The sequence below is a fragment of the Rutidosis leptorrhynchoides genome, chromosome 7, assembly GCF_046630445.1.
Source record: "Rutidosis leptorrhynchoides isolate AG116_Rl617_1_P2 chromosome 7, CSIRO_AGI_Rlap_v1, whole genome shotgun sequence".
In the NCBI taxonomy this organism is placed as follows: Eukaryota; Viridiplantae; Streptophyta; class Magnoliopsida; order Asterales; family Asteraceae; genus Rutidosis; species Rutidosis leptorrhynchoides.
The window spans coordinates 380245079-380266663 of NC_092339.1; the positions used below are offsets into that span (position 1 = coordinate 380245079).

The window sequence follows — 21585 nt, forward strand, 5'->3', positions numbered from 1 at the left end:
TAGAATTAACTAAACTATGTTCTTGTGATTACAAGTTTAAACCTTCGAATAAGATAGCTTTATATGTATGAATTGAATGATGTTATGAATATCATTACTACCTTAAGTTCCTTGGATAAACCTACTGGAAAAGAGAAAAATGGATCTAGCTTCAATGGATCCTTGGATGGCTCGAAGTTCTTGAAGCAAAATCATGACACGAAAACAAGTTCAAGTAAGATCATCACTTGAAATAAGATTGTTATAGTTATAGAAATTGAACCAAAGTTTGAATATGATTATTACCTTGTATTAGAATGATAACCTACTGTAAGAAACAAAGATTTCTTGAGGTTGGATGATCACCTTACAAGATTGGAAGTGAGCTAGCAAACTTGAAAGTATTCTTGATTTTATGAAACTAGAACTTTTGGAATTTATGAAGAACACTTAGAACTTGAAGATAGAACTTGAGAGAGATCAATTAGATGAAGAAAATTGAATAATGAAAGTGTTTGTAGGTGTTTTTGGTCGTTGGTGTATGGATTAGATATAAAGGATATGTAATTTTGTTTTCATGTAAATAAGTCATGAATGATTACTCATATTTTTGTAATTTTATGAGATATTTCATGCTAGTTGCCAAATGATGGTTCCCACATGTGTTAGGTGACTCACATGGGCTGCTAAGAGCTGATCATTGGAGTGTATATACCAATAGTACATACATCTAAAAGCTGTGTATTGTACGAGTACGAATACGGGTGCATACGAGTAGAATTGTTGATGAAACTGAACGAGGATGTAATTGTAAGCATTTTGTTAAGTAGAAGTATTTTGATAAGTGTATTGAAGTCTTTCAAAAGTGTATAAATACATATTAAAACACTACATGTATATACATTTTAACTGAGTCGTTAAGTCATCGTTAGTCGTTACATGTAAGTGTTGTTTTGAAACCTTTAGGTTAACGATCTTGTTAAATGTTGTTAACCCAATGTTTATAATATCAAATGAGATTTTAAATTATTATATTATCATGATATTATCATGTATGAATATCTCTTAATATGATATATATACATTAAATGTCTTTACAACGATAATCGTTACATATATGTCTTGTTTAAAAATCATTAAGTTAGTAGTCTTGTTTTTACATATGTAGTTCATTGTTAATATACTTAATGATATGTTTACTTATCATAGTATCATGTTAACTATATATCTATCCATATATATGTCATCATATAGTTTTTACAAGGTTTAACGTTCGTGAATCACCGGTCAACTTGGGTGGTCAATTGTCTATATGAAACATATTTCAATTAATCAAGTCTTAACAAGTTTGATTGCTTAACATGTTGGAAACATTTAATCATGTAAATATCAATCTCAATTAATATATATAAACATGGAAAAGTTCGGGTCACTACATATAATTCCACGAATTGCGATAGGAATCATCTGGGTCATTAGTACATGACAATCATGTGACTTCATACCAAGCAACTTCAAATCTTTCATCGAAACCAACTTCCTAATGTTAGCAGAGTATCCTGATGGAACCTTAATACCATGTAAGCATTGACAAAATTTAGTTTTCTCGACCTTCGACATAGTATAACAGGCCGGAGGAAGAAACTTGGTGGACCTTCCATCAATATCTTTAGGTTGTAGCTCTGGTCTGATATTCATTAATTCCATGTCCCTTCTTACTTTAATTCCATCTTTTGTTTTTCCAGGAATGTTCAACAGTAACCCTATCAAACTTTCACACACATTTTTCTCAATATGCATAACATCAATACAATGTCGGACTCGTAAATGCTTCCAGTAGGGTAATTTCCAAAAAATAGACTTTTTCTTCCAAATACCTTTTGGAGGACCAAAACCTTTCTTTCCCAACATAACATTTATATTAGCAACTTTGGAGAGTGTAGTTTCTCCATCCAATGGTGGTGGTAGTTTTCTATCCTCTATAGTACCATCAAATATATCCGCCTTTTTACGATACGGGTGATTCTCAGCAAGCTCTCTCCGATGCCCCATAAATGCCGGTTTCTTACAATTTGTGAGCCATATCGAGTGAGTATTTTCCTCACAAATAGGACATGCCTTTTTCCCCTTCGTACTATATCCAGACAAATTACCATAAGTAGGAAAATCATTAATGGTGCAAAAAAGCATTGCCCGTAGTTGGAAGTATTCTTTATTGTATGCAAAATAAACGTGTATGCCGGTACTCCATAATTCCATCATTTCATCAACTAATGGTTGCAAATAAACATCAATGTCGTTTCCAGGTTGCTTTGGGCCTTGAATCAAAAGAGACATCATTATGTATTTTCTTTTCATACATAGCCAAGGCGGTAGGTTATAAATGCATAGAAGAACATGCCACGTGCTGTGAAGGCTACTCAAATATCCGAACGGATTAATTCCATCTGAACTAAGTCCGAACCTTATATTACGTATCTCATCCCCAAATTCTTCAAAATCTTTATCAAAATTTTTCCATTGATGTGAATCGGCCACATGTCGCATTTTACCATCATTTTTACGATCTTCAGCATGCCAACGTAATAATTTTACATCTTTCTCATTCGCAAATAATCTCTTTAATCTTGGTATGATAGGCAAGTACCACAATAATTTTGCAGGAGGTCCATTTTCCGACACATCACTATCAACATTATCAGTCAGTTTTCCACATTTATACCTAGATGTACTACATACCTTACATTGATGAAGGTCTTTGTCTTCATTCCTGTATAACATACAATCATTTGGACAAGCATGTATTCTCTGTATTTCCAATCCCAAACATTAATTTCTTTGCTTGGTATGTTGAAACCGGCAACTCATTACCTTCTGGTAGCATTTTGTTCAACAACTCTAACATGCTAGTGAAACTTGTGTCGCTCCAACCATTGTTTGATTTTAAATTAACCAGTTGTATCACGGCGGAAAGTTTTGTAAAATTCATACAACCTGTATATAAAGGTTTTTCAGCGTCAACAAATAGTTGTTGTAATCTGTCATGATACTTATCAGCAACATTATCTGTAATGACCCGGGAATTTCCGACCAAATTTAAACTTAATCTTTACATAATTCCAACACGATAAGCAAAGTCAGTAATGTTGAGTCTTGAAATTTTTGAAAATATGTTTATGTATACATTTGACTTTGACTATTTTCGACGATTTACGAACAGTTGTGTGCAAATAAATATGTATATATATGGTATAAATATAAATATAAGAATATATATATAATATTTTAAATTAGTAATGTATACTCTATGTAATTGAAATATAAAATGTAAAATGGTACTTAGATTAAATAAGCTATTGTTAATATAATATATATATATATATATATATATATATATATATATATATATATATATATATATATATATATATATATATATATATATATATATATAACTTGTTATATCTTAATTGCTATTCACATAATTATCAGATATTATTATTACCCTTATCGTTAACAGTCATTAATAGTGTTAATAATATTATTATTATTATTATTATCATTTTTATTATTATAATTATAATTATTTATTATTAATATTTGTATCATTAATATTATTATAACATATAATATATAGATATAAAAATTTAACCATGTAAATTTATATTACTAGTATTGTTATTAAATAATATCATTAAGAATCATTATTACTAAAAATTATTAAGATTATCATAATTATTTTTATTATTGATGTAACCTATTAGTAACATTATTTATACTACCCATTTATTAATTGTAATATCATCATTATATCTATAATTATTTAATAGTAAAATTTATATCAATTAACATAAATATATAAATAAAAACGAATCCTATGCCATACCTAATTCATTTATCTATTCTATATTTTTTTTTGGTTTTCTTCTCTGCTCGTGAGTTACCAGTGGACTTCCAACCACAACCAAACAAAATTTTTGTTAATTAATATTGCTAATTCCTTCAATCAAGTGATATATACCCAGCTAGCCACTCGTAAAAAGGGAAGACAGCAATATTTATTTATTTTTATCGGCACCTCTATGTGCTACACTTTTTTTGGCCAAAATTAAATATCGAATCAATTATCAAAATCTGGAAATACAGTTTTGTTAGGAATGGTACACTTAAACTTTCTTCAAAATATCATACTCCAATTCGTTATATCAAGCCCGAATTTCGGAGTCAAAGTTTAAACTTCAAAAAGTCAAAATATTGTTCTTCATGAAATTCGAATTCGTTTTAAAGTTTCTGGATTAATTAATGATTTAGGAAGTTTCTATGGACGAGTTATTACATATTTCATGTATTAAGTTTTGTCTAAAAATGTTCGGATTTCATAATCAAATGTTAAGTTCATCATAATTTTTTTTTATGAACCAGCTTCTGTCTGTTTTTAATATTATTATTATTTTTTTTTGGCGTCTGATGGTTTGAAATCCCAAATACAAGTCGTAAATATATGTTTCAATATCCAATCCTAAGTCAAAACATTTAATATCTGTTAATTTGGATTTTGGTTCGTGTCAAGTTAAGATTAGTGAGGAAGAAGATGAATTCGAGTTATGGGTTAAATAAAACTGAGAGGGAGATATATTCAGAAAATAGGCAACAGCCTAATGGTTTGAGTGAGGTTTTGGTGAGCGGGAGGTCTCGGGTTCGATTCCGGTTGGAGAATTCTTTTTATAAAAATTTCATAAAGAGGGTATATTCCTTAAACTTTAATATTATTATTATTAATATATTATTATTATTATTAGTATTATTATTATTATTATTATTATTATTATTATTATTATTATTATTATTATTATTATTATTATTATTATTATTATTATTATTATTATTATTATTGTTAATACTAATTATTATTATTATGATTGTTATTATTATTATATGTATTATTATTATTATTAACATTTATTATTATGATTATGATTATGATTATGATTACGATTATTATTATTATTAATATTAAGTATTAGTATCTTTATTATCATTATTATTATTGTAAGTAATATTATTAATAACATTAGTATTAACGTTATTAGCATTGTTGTTGTTAAAAATTATTATTGTAACAACTATATTAGTATTATCGTCGGTATTACTACTAGTATCATTATAAGTGTTATTATTATTATTATTATTATTATTATTATTATTATTATTATTATTATTATTATTATTATTAATATTAATAATATTAAGATTATCATTATTATAATTATCATTAGTGTTATAACTATAATTATTATTATTACAAATATAAGTATTAAGATAAAAATTATCATTTATTATTATTATAATGATTATAATTATTATTAGAGTTATTATGAAAATAATAAAAATTTCTAATTATTTTTATTAATATTAGTATTAGTATCATTTCTACTAGTATTATTAACATATTTGAAATTTTAATATCATTACTATCATTATTAGTAATATTAAGTATTACCAAAATTAATATTTTTACATGACAAATATCATTTAAGCATTATAATAATTACGAGTTTCACAAGCAAATAATATATATATATATATATATATATATATATATATATATATATATATATATATATATATATATATATATATATATATATATATATATATATATATAAACATATGTAATATACATAACCTAATTATACTAATATTTCTATATACAAAATGAATACATTTAATAATGAATATATATATATATATATATATATATATATATATATATATATATATATATATATATATATATATATATATATAAGTTATTAATATAAACATTATATCACTAATAATAATAAGTATATTTATTCGATTATTATATATATATTAATGAATATACAAATGATATAGGTTCGTGAATCCGAGGCCAACCCTGCATTGTTCTGTTGTTCAATATAGTCATATGTATTTTTACTACAAAATACATTAGGTGAGTTTCATTTGCTCCCTTTTTAAATACTTTTGCAATTTGCAATATATATTTTTGGGACTGAGAATACATGCGCTGCTTTTATAAATATTTTACGGAATAGACACAAGTAATCAAAACTACATTATATGGTTGGATTATTAACCGAATATCGCCCTTCAAGTCTGGTAACCTAAGAATTTAGGGAAATGGCCCCTGATTGACGCGAATCCTAAAGATAGATCTATGGACCTTGACAAGTCCCATTCGGGTACGAATGCTTTAGTACTTCGAGATTATTATTAAACAGATGAGAGGTTCTGTTTGGGGATATTCTATGCATTAAAGTTAACGTCGGTTGCTAGGTGTTCAATCCATATGAATGATTTTTTTTTTGTCTCTATGCATGGGGCGTATTTTTATGAGAACTGGAAATAGAAATCTTGTGGTCTATTAAAATGATGGAAATGATTATTTATGTTAAACTAATGAACTCACCAACCTTTTGGTTGACACTTTAAAGTATGTTTATTCTCAGGTATGAAAGAAATCTTCCGCTGTGCTTTTGTTCATCTTAAAGATATTACTTGGAGTCATTCATGACATATTTCAAAAGACGTTGCATTCGAGTCGTTGCGTTCATCAAGATTATTACTAAGTTAATTATAGTTAGATATATTATGAAATGGTATGCCTGCCGTCAACTTTTGATGTAATGAAAGTTTATCTTTTCAAAAATGAATGCAATGTTTATAAAATGTATCATATAGAGGTCAAGTACCTCGCGATGTAATCAACTGTTGTGAATCGTTTATAATCGACCTGGACTTCGTCCGGATGGATTAGGACGGGTCTCTACAGTTGGTATCAGAGCGGTGGTCTTAATGAACTAGGTCTGCATTAGTGTGTCTAACTGATAGTCGTTAGGATGCATTAGTGAGTCTGGACTTCGACCGTGTCTGCATGTCAAAAGTTTTGCTTATCATTTCGTTTCGAAAATCATCCGCTTATCATCCTTAGGAAATTACTTGCTTAGCATTCTTAATCTAGACATATCTTACTGCCTGGATTGCATGATTAATGTATAGACAAAAATTCATATCTTAGCGTATCTGTTACTGTAAACTTTGCCTTACATATTCCGTAGATTCCTCCGTAACTTATGGGATTTTAGTATTATATATGCATATGTAAATTATGTATTGCAGGGTACTAATCTACATCCTATAATCTATTTCTTATCAAAAATCCTTCATCTGATCGTACGAGATGAGTCCCTCAACCAGTTCGAGTCTCTTGGATTCCGATAACTATTCCGATAGTTATTCCGACAGCTATTCCGATAGCTATTCCGACAAGGATATTCACCTAAGCTCCGAAAGCAGTGTAAACGAAATGGGTCAACCAACTAGACATCTTAAATTCATTTGATGGGTTCGTAGTCTACTTAATCATTGGAGACAAGAAGAAGCGATCCCTTCCATCCGTTATATTGTCCGCCGGGCGAAGAACATGAAGCATTTACCAGCGAACCAATCCGAAATACCATTTTCACTCTCATTTCCCAAATATCTCGCCACGAGTATATTCTATTTAAAATTCTAAACCTTATTCATCCGCTCATTCCAACCGACAATCATCCCGGGATAATAGAAGAAGTCAACGAATTTCGCGCTCGAGTAATCAATTTGGAGAATATGGTGCAAAACTTACCAGCTTCAGCAACGTCACCAGCACCAACAGTATCACCAACATCAATACCAGTACCACCAACAACCCAAGTTTCAACATCACACGCCTCAATATCACCATCTGTACTTCGAGTATGATCTTCGTTCTACGTATCGTTCTACATCATTTATCTTCGTACGACATGACGATTATGTAATCTCTAATGTTCTAGAGATTATATATTCTTGTTTTAACGGTAAATCAAATGAGTTTAATATCATATTGACTCATTAAATCCATGATTACATCTGAAGAAAATATATATGTATATATATTTTCATAAAGATTGTAATTAAAAATTCTTTCGTACAAACTGTTAATGATGAAAATATTTTAACGGGTAGGTAATACCCGAGGAATATTTAGATTTCACATTAATAAGTTACACTGTACATTCTTCGAACCTGATTCAACGGTCAATTACCATCCTACTTACATCCACAGATATACGAATCTGATTCACCACAGAATAACCATTTTCATTCAATTTCATATTTGGATTTTGACCTATCAGAATCCAACAAGTGGCATAATGAAGAAATAATGGACACAATAAAAATTGATTAGAAACAGACTAATTAACAATATGAAATTTTGTTAAGAATCCACGCTAACAAGATCCTAGCTAACTGTTCCTAGCTAACTGTTTATTCCGTATTACATTTTATTTTATCGCAATTTATTTATCGCAATTTAATTATCGCAATTTATTTATCGCAGTTTATTTATCGCAATTTATATTCTCGCAATTTTATTTATTGTCATTTAATTTCTGTTATTTATTTTACGCACTTTAAATATCGGGACACGTATACAAGGTTTTGACATATCATATCGACGCATCTATATATATTATTTGGAATCACCATAGACACTCTATATGCAGTAATGATCAAGTTCTCTATACAGAGTTGAGGTTGATTCTAATAATAATATATATACTTTGAGTTGTGATCGAGTCTGAGACGAATACGGATCACGATACGTATTAATTAATTCGAATATTGTATATTAAACAATATATGAATTATTGGACTGTTAATTGTGGACTATCGACTGTGGACTAATAAAATTGGACAATTAAAAATGAATTAAAATATTGATTATAACATATAAAAGTAAACAATTCTTCAAGTTTGCCACTTGATTTCATCTTAAACTTCATTTGTATCTTGACGATTACAATTCGCGTTCAAACCTTTCATGATTCTTGAAAACACCTCAATCGAGAGGATGAACCAACCGCACTTCAACTATGGAAGAAAAGATTTGGTACATATAGTTATACACCTGAAAATACTCGGAACCTGAGTAAACATTTAACGCGCATCTGTGCTAGCTCCTTCGGCATTGCTATTACCGAAAATAACCATTCAATTCCTTTTCAAAGTAGCCAATTATGTCACAACTTCAGCAAACTAATTTCAACTTTTCATTTGAATAAACCTTATTATAACTTTGATATATAAGTTTACCGTTCGTCATCATTACCAGAGAACTGTTTATATTCCACCACATTAGAAATAAACTTGCCAGCAACTCCATTGATCTTTGATTTTTTGAAAAAACATTATAATCATTGAAACTCTATCAAATACTCATTCACATCTTATACCGAGAATTGCCATTCTAATTACCGAGAATTTGCAATCTGTATTTTGAAATCTCGCAGCATGTCTACATCAACAGTTATATGTATCCATATAACATTTATCTCTTAGAATTATGATCTTTTATTCTGAAATTCTGAAAAGCACCCAGCCTACGAATTAATACTCCAAATTTTGGGGAAGCTGAATGAAGCAGCAGAAACCGTAGACAACCGTAAACTACCTTAACCGTCGAAAGTTTAATGATAAATAATAGAGTATTGGAAACACTCAATAGAAAATTTAGTACCGAAAAGCGGATTATGGGAAACTATGAAGGAAGCCATGGACAAATCACAAAGAATAAGTTTGACTTCAAAGAATCCAAATGATTCAATGACTGCTGAAGTCTTTAGCGAATATCTTGCTCCTTACTCTAAACCCTTGCGGAAAATAGTTTCCATCATCCTCTGATCTTAGATATTCAAAGATATTATCATATCTTTCATTACAAATATCCTCCATATTTCTGAAGATATTTTCATAACTATTCGTATCTGAAATCATTAATCTCTTCGTGCTATCAGTGGTACATCATATAGAAACTGTTAGTTTCTATATTCTGTAAACTTTCGAATTTAAAATATGAATGTTTTTGAAGTAGTGTTAGTAACTGATGCATGAGTTAGTATAATATAATGACACTTGATCAACGTGATTATATTACAGTAAGTCATGCTGAGTTTCTAAATGGAATGTGATGATTCACAGATCATAACGTCATCATATGCCATATTACACGACTCTTACGTTCTATCTAATCTATAAACATATCAAGAACATATTTTCTTGATAGTCTTATCTTCTCCTTAAATTCTGGCAATTTGACAAGTCAGATTGTGCTATTACCATTTTCTTCTTAGAACATTAACAATGTTCATTCCGAAAATTTATATCTGCGAATTCTGGACCATTACAAGAGATGCCTAACCGCAAGAAGGAGAAACGAAGGGACAAAGCTCCGAAATAGAAATTGGAGTATAAATCGCAGCAAATCGGAGGGAGTATTAACTGTGGATGACAATGATTATAGGAAACAGAAATAGGAACATTGAAAAATAAGGGGAGATACAAAGCCCGATAACAACGTATAAATTACAAACCGTGGATATTAATAGGAATAGCAATATAAAGACACGGTATAATTAAGAATAGTATCACCTCAAGGTTACATTAAAAGTAAACAGATTTTTCTAGTGGAAGATTGAAGAGAAGGATGACAGAAATGATAATTAGGAAAATATTAGGGATTAGAACTGGACTAAGCATTTTCACAATCTTTTAAATGTATGAACTAAGAAAGAAAGTATAGGAATGGTGAAAATTATGGAACGGGAAGAGTTTAATTTATAATGGAAATATCAGACGGAGAAATCGAGGCAGATCACCGTATTTAATTATAGAGATCTTAATTTCCTTATTCGCTGAAGAATCAAATCTTTTAGATTTCGAAGATTTTCTTTAAATCCCTTGAATTCCGAAATTCAACCAAGACAACGTCAAAAGTTAAAACGAAACTTCATTCATTCATTTCACTCTTTTGTGATAACTTCATTCGTGCTCTTCGAATAATTGAATTATTTTATCTGTATTATTCAATAATGATAAAACTCTATTTATCAGCTCATATTCGTCAGGAAAACATATTTATTGTTAGTCATGACGACCTCACTCAAATTTTGGGACGAAATTTCTTTAACGGGTAGGTACTGTGATGACCCGGGAATTTCTGACCAAATTTAAACTTAATCTTTACATAATTCCGACACGATAAGCAAAGTCTATAATGTTGAGTCTCGAAATTTTTGAAAATATGTTTATGTATACATTTGACTTTGACTATTCCCGACGATTCACGAACAGTTGTGTGCAAATAAATATGTATACATATGGTATAAATATAAATATAAGAATATATATATAATATTTTAAATTAGTAATGTATACTCTATGTAATTGAAATATAAAATGTAAAATGGTACTTAGATTAAATAAGCTATTGTTAATATAAAATAGATATACATATATAACTTGTTATATCTTAATTGCTATTCACATAATTATCAGATATTATTATTACCCTTATCATTAACAGTCATTACTAGTGTTAATAATATTATTATTATTATCATTTTTATTATTATAATTGTAATTATTTATTATTAATATGTGTATCATTAATATTATTATAACATATAATATATAGATATAAAAATTTAACCATGTAAATTTATATTACTAGTATTGTTATTAAATAATATCATTAAGAATCATTATCACTAAAAATTATTAAGATTATCATAATTATTTTTATTATTGATGTAACCTATTAGTAACATTATTTATACTACCCATTTATTAATTGTAATATCATCATTATATCTATAATTATTTAATAGTAAAATTTATATCAATTAACATAAATATATAAATAAAAACGAATCCTATGCCATACCTAATTCATTTATCTATTCTATATTTTTTTTTGGTTTTCTTCTCTGCTCGTGAGTTACCAGTGGACTTCCAACCACAACCAAACAAAATTTTTGTTAATTAATATTGCTAATTCCTTCAATCAAGTGATATATACCCAGCTAGCCACTCGTAAAAAGGGAAGACAGCAATATTTATTTATTTTTATCGGCACCTCTGTGTGCTACACTTTTTTTGGCCAAAATTAAATATCGAATCAATTATCAAAATCTGAAAATGAAATTTTGTTAGGAATGGTACACTTAAACTTTTTCAAAATATCATACTCCAATTCGTTATATCAAGCCCGAATTTCGGAGTCAAAGTTTAAACTTCAAAAAGTCAAAATATTGTTCTTCATGAAATTCGAATTCGTTTTAAAGTTTCTGGATCAATTAATGATTTAGGAAGTTTCTATGGACGAGTTATTACATATTTCATGTATTAAGTTTTGTCTAAAAATGTTCGGATTTCATAATTAAATGTTGAGTTCATCATTTTTTTTTTACGAACCAGCTTCTGTCTGTTTTTATTATTATTATTTTTTTTTGGCGTCTGATGGTTTGAAATCCCAAATACAAGTCGTAAATATATGTTTCAATATCCAATCCTAAGTCAAAACATTTAATATATGTTAATTTGGATTTTGGTTCGTGTCAAGTTAAGATTAGTGAGGAAGAAGATGAATTCGAGTTATGGGTTAAATAAAACTGAGAGGGAGATATATTCAGAAAATAGGCAACAGCCTAATGGTTTGAGTGAGGTGTTGGTGAGTGGGAGGTCTCGGGTTCGATTCCGGTTGGAGCATTCTTTTTATAAAAATTTCATAAAGAGGGTATATTCCTTAAACTTTAATATTATTATTATTAATATATTATTATTATTATTATTATTATTATTATTATTATTATTATTATTATTATTATTATTATTATTATTATTATTATTATTATTATTGTTAATACTAATTATTATTATTATGATTGTTATTATTATGATATGTATTATTATTATTATTATTATTATTATTATTATTAACATTTATTATTATGATTATGATTATGATTACGATTATAATTATTATTATTATTATTAAGTATTAAGTATTAGTATCTTTATTATCATTATTATTATTGTAAGTAATATTATTATTAATAACATTAGTATTAACGTTATTAGCATTGTTGTTGCTAAAAATTATTATTGTAACAACTATATTAGTATTATCGTCGGTTTTACTACTAGTATCATTATAAGTGTTATTATTATTATTATTATTATTATTATTATTATTATTATTATTATTATTATTATTATTATTATTATTATTATTATTAATATTACTAATATTAAGATTATCATTATTATAATTATCATTAGTGTTATAACAATAATTATTATTATTACAAATATAAGTATTAAAATAAAAATTATCATTTATTATTATTATAATGATAATAATTATTATTAGAGTTATTATGAAAATAATAAAAATTTATTATTATTTTTATTAATATTAGTATTAGTATCATTTATACTAGTATTATTAACATATTTGAAATTTTAATATCATTACTATCATTATTAGTAATATTAAGTATTACCAAAATTAATATTTTTACATGACAAATATCATTTAAGCATTATAATAATTACGAGTTTCACAAGCAAATAATATATATATATATATATATATATATATATATATATATATATATATATATATATATATATATATATATATATATATATATATATATATAAACATATGTAATATACATAACCTAATTATACTAATATTTCTATATACAAAATGAATACATTTAATAATGAAATATATATAAAAGTTATTAATATAAACATTATATCACTAATAATAATAAGTATATTTATTCGATTACGATTATATATATTAATGAATATACAAATGATATAGGTTCGTGAATCCGAGGCCAACCCTGCATTGTTCTGTTGTTCAATATAGTCATATGTATTTTTACTACAAAATACATTAGGTGAGTTTCATTTGCTCCCTTTTTAAATGCTTTTGCAATATATATTTTTGGGACTGAGAATACATGCGCTGCTTTTATAAATATTTTACGGAATAGACACAAGTAATCAAAACTACATTATATGGTTAGATTATTAACCGAATATCGCCCTTCAAGTCTGGTAACCTAAGAATTTAGGGAAATGGCCCCTGATTGACGCGAATCCTAAAGATAGATCTATGGACCTTGACAAGTCCCATTCGGGGTACGAATGCTTTAGTACTTCGAGATTATTATTAAACAGACGAGAGGTTCTGTTTGGGGATATTCTATGCATTAAAGTTAACATCGGTTACCTGGTGTTCAATCCATATGAATGATTTTTTTTTGTCTCTATGCATGGGACGTATTTTTATGAGAACTGGAAATAGAAATCTTGTGGTCTATTAAAATGATGGAAATGATTATTTATGTTAAACTAATGAACTCACCAACCTTTTGGTTGACACTTTAAAGCATATTTATTCTCAGGTACGAAAGAAATCTTCCGCTGTGCTTTTGTTCATCTTAAAGATATTACTTGGAGTCATTCATGACATATTTCAAAAGACGTTGCATTCGAGTCGTTGCGTTCATCAAGATTATTACTAAGTTAATTATAGTTAGATATATTATGAAATGGTATGCATGCCGCCAACTTTTGATGTAATGAAAGTTTGTCTTTTCAAAAACGAATGCAATGTTTGTAAAATGTATCATATAGAGGTCAAGTACCTCGCGATGTAATCAACTGTTGTGAATCGTTTATAATCGACCTGGACTTCGTCCGGATGGATTAGGACGGGTCTCTATAATATCCTCCATATCCAAATCGTCAAACATGTCATCAAAATTAACATTATTGTCACTATTGTATGAATTTTCTTCATTATCGGTATCGTTATCCGAAACTGACGGGTTAAGGTCAGCTAATGACTCACCATGAAAAGACCAACATGTGTACCCTCTCATAAATTCGCGTGCAATTAGATGACTTTTGATATCGGTTGAATCAGCATACCACCGTGCATTTTTGCATTTCTTATAAGGACAACTAATTGCGGTGTTTCCTTTTTCTAGTTGATCAGTCTCAGCAACTGTAATAAATTCATCTACACTATCCATAAACTCAGAGGTAGCGCGACCTATCTCGTACATCCAAGTATTCCGATCCATCTACAAGCAACATTGAAAAAAGTTAATACATTATTAATAATTAAGAATGTAAAAAGTTGGAAAAGGGACTAGAACCCACGACCTCCTCTCTACCAAGCAACATCCTAACCATCTAAGCAATTGTGTTAACCTGACTGATTTACATTTATTTTCTATAAAAATATCACGTATCGTCTACTGTTAAAAAAAACCCCAAATCAAAATCAATTGAGTTTTTATCGATCATAATCCCATTACCTCATTATCATTTCTCTTTTGTTACGTCAATTGAGTTTTTATCTGTCCGTGTTCTAAAAAAACCGCGAAGTTACCCAAATCACTTGAATCTGTAAACCCTAATTGTTCGATACCCTATTCGATTTCTGTTCTATTTTAGATTCGGTCTCTGCACGATTCTACTTTGCTACCATTCCTTACACGAAGCAACTTATTACAAGAGAAAAAGAGTGTATTTCAAAGGTTAATTCCTATCATTAATTATAATTAATAATTAATTTTGTATATTTGATAATCTAAATTTATTACTTTTTTTTTATCAGAAAAAAACGTGAATATTATTGTCGCGCATTTAGTCTCTAAAATGGGTTTGGTTATGAGTTCGGTCAATTTCCTTGTTATTGCATATTGTGTATGTGTGATATGTTTGCTGGGTTATTCATAACACAATAATAAGACTGCATATGTTTGAAATGATATTAAGGTGTATAAGCATGTGTTTGTTGTACTATTATCTTAATTTGTATATGCAGGTGCTTAGATGTGTATCTTTTCTATTGCATTTGATGTGTATCTTTTCTATTGCATTTTGTGTACAGATGCAACAAAAAAATAAAAAAAGAAGTGTAAATAAACTGAAAAAGAAGTCAGCGGTTGTTCAGTTGAAGATTGAATTTGACGAGTTTGGCCAAGCTATTGAAAAAACCCAAGCTATTTTGTCGAGCAACATTGGCGTCTTAACTAGGAGCACTTGTGATTTCCTTGTAAAGGATTGGAAGCATGTGTCTCCTGATCAAAAACAAACTTTATGGAGCAAAATAAAGGTATTAAAATCTAAGATTTTATTTAATTACTTTTTATTTATATATGTTACAACATTCAACACTTACATTAGATTACGTTATACAGGAACTTCATAATATTGAAGACGATTTTGCACGAAAAACAACACTGCAAAAATGCAACACAGCATTTACGAGATTCAAGCACAAGTTAAGAACGTATATAGATGAAGGCAAGCTTCCTTATGTGGAAGTAAAAGATTACGATTTCATAACTCCAGAAAAATGGGAAAAAATTGTGAAATCGAAGATTCGCCTGCTAGACGAGTAAGTGCTATTCAACCTGATTTGTATCAGGTTTGGAGGTACATTGTGATATTGTAACGCTTTGAAAAAGGCATTTAATCGCATTAAAACTGTGTAGGAACTAAGTGAAAAAGGCAGGAAAAACGCTTTACCGAAAGAAAAAGAAAAGTATGCTCGAGTTGGTCGTTCGGGATATCGTGGGAAAAAAGCACAATGGGATACAGAAGCAAATGATCCTCATAAACGTACACCATACCACAATATCAAAGATCCTGCAGCGAGGTATTACGTGCTGGGTAGGATGAAGCCGGATGACAAAAGGAAGACGGCAGTAGAAACATTCGCGCAGCTTATAGAGAAAATTGTAATATATTTATATTTGAATTTTTAGACTAACCAACTCATACTTTTTCTATAATTGATTACTTGTTTTTTTTTTCCAGGTTAGGATGGATAAAGAAGGCGGGGATGCCTTGTTAACTCATGTGGGGAAGGAACACGGTGGTCTAAAAAGGGGTATAAGTAGCACAATAGGATACAGCAAAATCACAAAGAAACAGAAATCAGACGATAAAGGAACGAGGGTAACTGATTTAACTGATGTTATGTTTATTACAATATTTAAATGCTTACTTACTACATTTTATATTTCATGTTTGCTAATCAGAAGTCTCAGGAAAACCAAAAGCATGATGATGAAGAGAATGTTGTTGATGAAGATAATGATGATGAAGAAGAGAATGATGATGAAGAAGAAGATGTAGATGATGAAGAGAAAGAAGATGATGAAGAGGATGTTGATGAGAATTCTGATCATGAAAATGATGTTGATGATGAAGAGAAGTCTGATGATGAAGATGATGGTGATAATGAAGTGGAAGGTGATAATGGAGTGGAAGGTGCTAATGAGAAGTCTCAGGAAAAGGAAAAGCTTGATGATGAAGAGAATGATGATGATGATGATGATGATGAAGATGTTGATGATGAAGAGAATGATGAAGATGAAAAGGATGTTGATGAGAAGGCTGATAATGAAGATGAAGGTGATAATGAAGTGGAAGGTGCTGATGAATGGGCTCAGGAAAATGAAAAGAGTGATGATGGTGAGGATGTTGATGATGAAGATAATGATGATAATGATGAAGAAGATGTTGATGATGAAGAGAATGATGAAGATGAAAAAGATGTTGATGAGAGGGCTGATGATGAAGATGAATGAAGAAGATGTTGATGATGAAGATGAAAAAGATGTTGATGAGAGGGCTGATGATGAAGATGAAGTGGAAGGTGCTGATGAATGGGAAGTTGATAATTTAGTGAAAGGTGCTGATGAAGGGGAAGGTGAAAATGAAAAGGATGTTGATGATGATGAGGATGTTGAACATCAGAAATTCACCAAAAAAAATAGTGAAACAATCAAAACACATAAAGGTAACTGATTTAACTAAATGTTGTTTTTTTTCTAGACTTTTAAATTACTTACCACATTTAGTTATTCATGTTTGTTAATGAACAGGATGTTGAAAAATAAAAGCCTGATGAAAATTTAAATGTTCATGACAACATCAATGAAAAAGAAGATGCAATGATTGAAGAAGATGCAGAGTATGTTTCATATGATGATGTCCAGATGGTGATGAACGAAGACAAAGAAGAAAATGTGGATAAAGAAGAAGATTGTGTGGTTCAAGAAATAAAAGATGGAGTGTCTAAAAATATTAATGAAGCAGAAAAAGTTGCAGAGTTTTCTGACGATGTTGATGAAGAAATGTTGATGGAAGAAGTTAATACAGAGCAAGATTCACTGATTAGACATATTGATGCAGAGCTAACAAATTTCAGAATGAAATCCAGTCCTCCACCAAGAAGAAGGAAGTCTAAAAGAATCTTATTACGGAAGCTTTCAAAAAATGTTTTCGTCAAAGATGGCACAGGTATGAGTGAGAACAATCCAATAAAATTGTAATTTGTGATGAATATTATTGATGCTATTATAACTATGTTTGCTAATGTATATTTGTGATTCTACTTTATGTTGGAGCTAATGAATATTTGTGATGCTCCTTTTGTATGAAGTTTTGATCTGCTAATATAACTGTCTTTGTTTATGGTAATTTGCCAATGCAACTGTACTTAGGGTTATGATTAGGGTAAAGATTGTACTTTGGGTTATGATTGCCACTGAAGGTGGTTATAAGGTCAACATTGCTTATCATATTAGTTATTGGGTCTGATTTGACATGTATACTACCTCATGGGTTTTTTTTCTAAATTGGAGTGAGCTTTGAGTTGTTATTACTTCACCAAACGTAGGTTGGTTTCTGAATTAGGCATATATATATATATATATATATATATATATATATATATATATATATATATATATATATATATATATATATATATATATATATATATATATATATATTAGAATAGGTTTATATGTTTGGTTTTCTTTTGGTTGCCATATTGTGCAGCAGGTAAATAATCAGGTTATCCAGGTTTTGTTATCCAGGTTTTGAGTTGTTATTACTTCACCAAACATAGCGTTGAGTTGTTATCCAGGTTTTGTTTAAGCTGACCCGATTGGTATTGCTACTACTATCAGGTTGTGTATGCCTATTGTTACTATATAGTATAACTTTATTTCATTGCATAATAAGGGTTTATATGTTATAGGTTACATATAGTGTGTTTATATGATGTTAATAAAGTTAATATGTTGTTAATATAGTGTTGTATGATGTTTAGAATCGTGTTGTGTAATCTGGCGTGTTAAAACAGTTAGATGGTTGTGTGTCGTTTGTTTGTCCAGTTCTGCTCCAGGTCTGCACTACATGTCTAGAATCGTGTTGGGTAATCGTATGAATCATGGTGTGTTATATAGTCAAATTTTTGTACTATAGATCCAATCAAACATGTGTTATAAACCTGATTTATAAGCCTGATTCAAACATGTGTGAATCATGTGATATATTTATACAAACTTTCAGAACAAACGCCCAAGTGTATTAAAAAAATAAATATTCAATTACCTCTGATGATTTTGAAGCCTCCATTATCTTTGAATCCTGCGACGAAGCTAAACAAGCAAACAAGAGCAAGCCGGAAAAAAAAACTAAAAAATGTGTGTTTTTATATTTATGAAAAGATTTTTTATATTTTATATTATTTATAACTTCAATATAAATCTTATTTATTTAAGGTATATAAAATTTTATAATATTATAATTATATTATATATACTTATCAAAATCTTTTGTAACTAACTAACTTCCTATTAATTAGACATGCCTGTTTATTAACCCGTTCAATATGGAACCCTAAATAACCCGTTACATTGTTTGTTTAATTAGACGTGTTCGGTAATTTAGGTTGACTAATTAACAGAACTTTAAGGGTTAGGTTGATTAAACGGAGATCGTTAACATATATATCACGTTAACTTATTTAGACGTGTCACATGTAGTGACCCGAACTTTTCCATGTTTATATATATATATATTAAATGAAATTGTTATTTATATGATTAAGTGTTTCCAACATGTTAAGCAATCAAACTTGTTAAGACTTGATTAATTGAAATAGGTTTCATATAGACAATTGACCACCCAAGTTGACCGGTGATTCACGAACGTTAAAACTTGTAAAAACTATACGATGACATATATATGGTTATATATATAGTTAACATGATTTTATTATAAGTATGTATCTCATTAGGTATTTTAACAATGAGTTATATACATAAAAATGAGACTATTAATTTAAGAAACTCGAAAACAATATATATAACGATTATCGTTATAACAACGTCTTACTAGGTACATATGAATCATATTAAGATATTGATATACTTGGTTAATTATGTTAAATTATAAGTAAATATATTATTAAGTGTATTAACAATGAAATACATATGTAAAAAATAAGACTACTAACTTAATGATTTCGAAACGAGACATATATGTAACGATTATCGTTGTAACGACATTTAACTGTATATACATCATACTAAGATATATTATATATCATGATATCATGAAATATAACAATTTAACATCTCATTTGTTATAATAAACAATGGGTTAACAACATTCAACAAGATCGTTAACCTAAAGGTTTCAAAACAACATTTACATGTAACGACTAACGATGACTTAACGACTCAGTTAAAATGTATATACATGTAGTGTTTTAATATGTATTCATACACTTTTGAAAGACTTCAATACACTTATCAAAATACTTCTACTTAACAAAAATGCTTACAATTACATCCTCGTTCAGTTTCATCAACAATTCTACTCGTATGCACCCGTATTCGTACTCGTACAATACACAGCTTTTAGATGTATGTACTATTGGTATATACACTCCAATGATCAGCTCTTAGCAGCCCATGTGAGTCACCTAACACATGTGGGAACCATCATTTGGCAACTAGCATGAAATATCTCATAAAATTACAAAAATATGAGTAATCATTCATGACTTATTTACATGAAAACAAAATTACATATCCTTTATATCTAATCCATACACCAACGACCAAAAACACCTACACACACTTTCATTCTTCAATTTTCTTCATCTAATTGATCTCTCTCAAGTTCTATCTTCAAGTTCTAAGTGTTCTTCATAAATTCTAAAAGTTCTAGTTTCATAAAATCAAGAATACTTCCAAGATTGCAAGTTTACTTCCAAGTTTTCTAAATCCATTCCAAGTAATCATCCAAGATCAAGAAATCTTTGTTACTTACAGTAGTTTATCTTTCTAATACAAGGTAATAATCATATTCAAACTTTAATTCAATTTCTATAACTATAACAATCTTATTTCGAGTGGAAATCTTACTTGAAATTGTTTTCGTGTCATGATTCTGCTTCAAGAACTTTCAAGCCATCAAAGGATCCTTTGAAGCTAGATCTATTTTTCTCATTTCCAGTAGGTTTATCCAAGGAACTTGAGTTAGTAATGATGTTCATAACATCATTCGATTAATACATATAAAGCTATCTTATTCGAAGGTTTAAACTTGTAATCACTAGAACATAGTTTAGTTAATTCTAAACTTGTTCGCAAATAAAAGTTAATCCTTCTAACTTGAATTTTAAAATCAACTAAACACATGTTCTATATCTATATGATATTCTAACTTAATGATTTAAAACCTGGGAACACGAAAAACACCGTAAAACCGGATTTACGCCGTCGTAGTAACACCGCGGGCTGTTTTGGGTTAGTTAATTAAAAACTATGATAAAGTTTGATTTAAAAGTTA

The 21585-nt window shown here is 28.8% G+C and overlaps 1 protein-coding gene across 1 annotated transcript; it reads right to left on the reverse strand.

The window, feature by feature from the left end:
• Positions 1–1442: 1442 nt before the first annotated feature.
• On the reverse strand, positions 1443–15108 carry LOC139860562 (uncharacterized). Its single transcript, XM_071849312.1, has 4 exons — positions 15079–15108; positions 14662–14996; positions 1493–2749; positions 1443–1446 (listed from the first exon to the last, which is right to left on the reverse strand). The coding sequence occupies exons 1-4, from the start codon at positions 15106–15108 to the stop codon at positions 1443–1445; spliced, it is 1626 nt and encodes a 541-aa protein (XP_071705413.1).
• Between the last annotated feature and the right edge of the window lie 6477 nt (positions 15109–21585).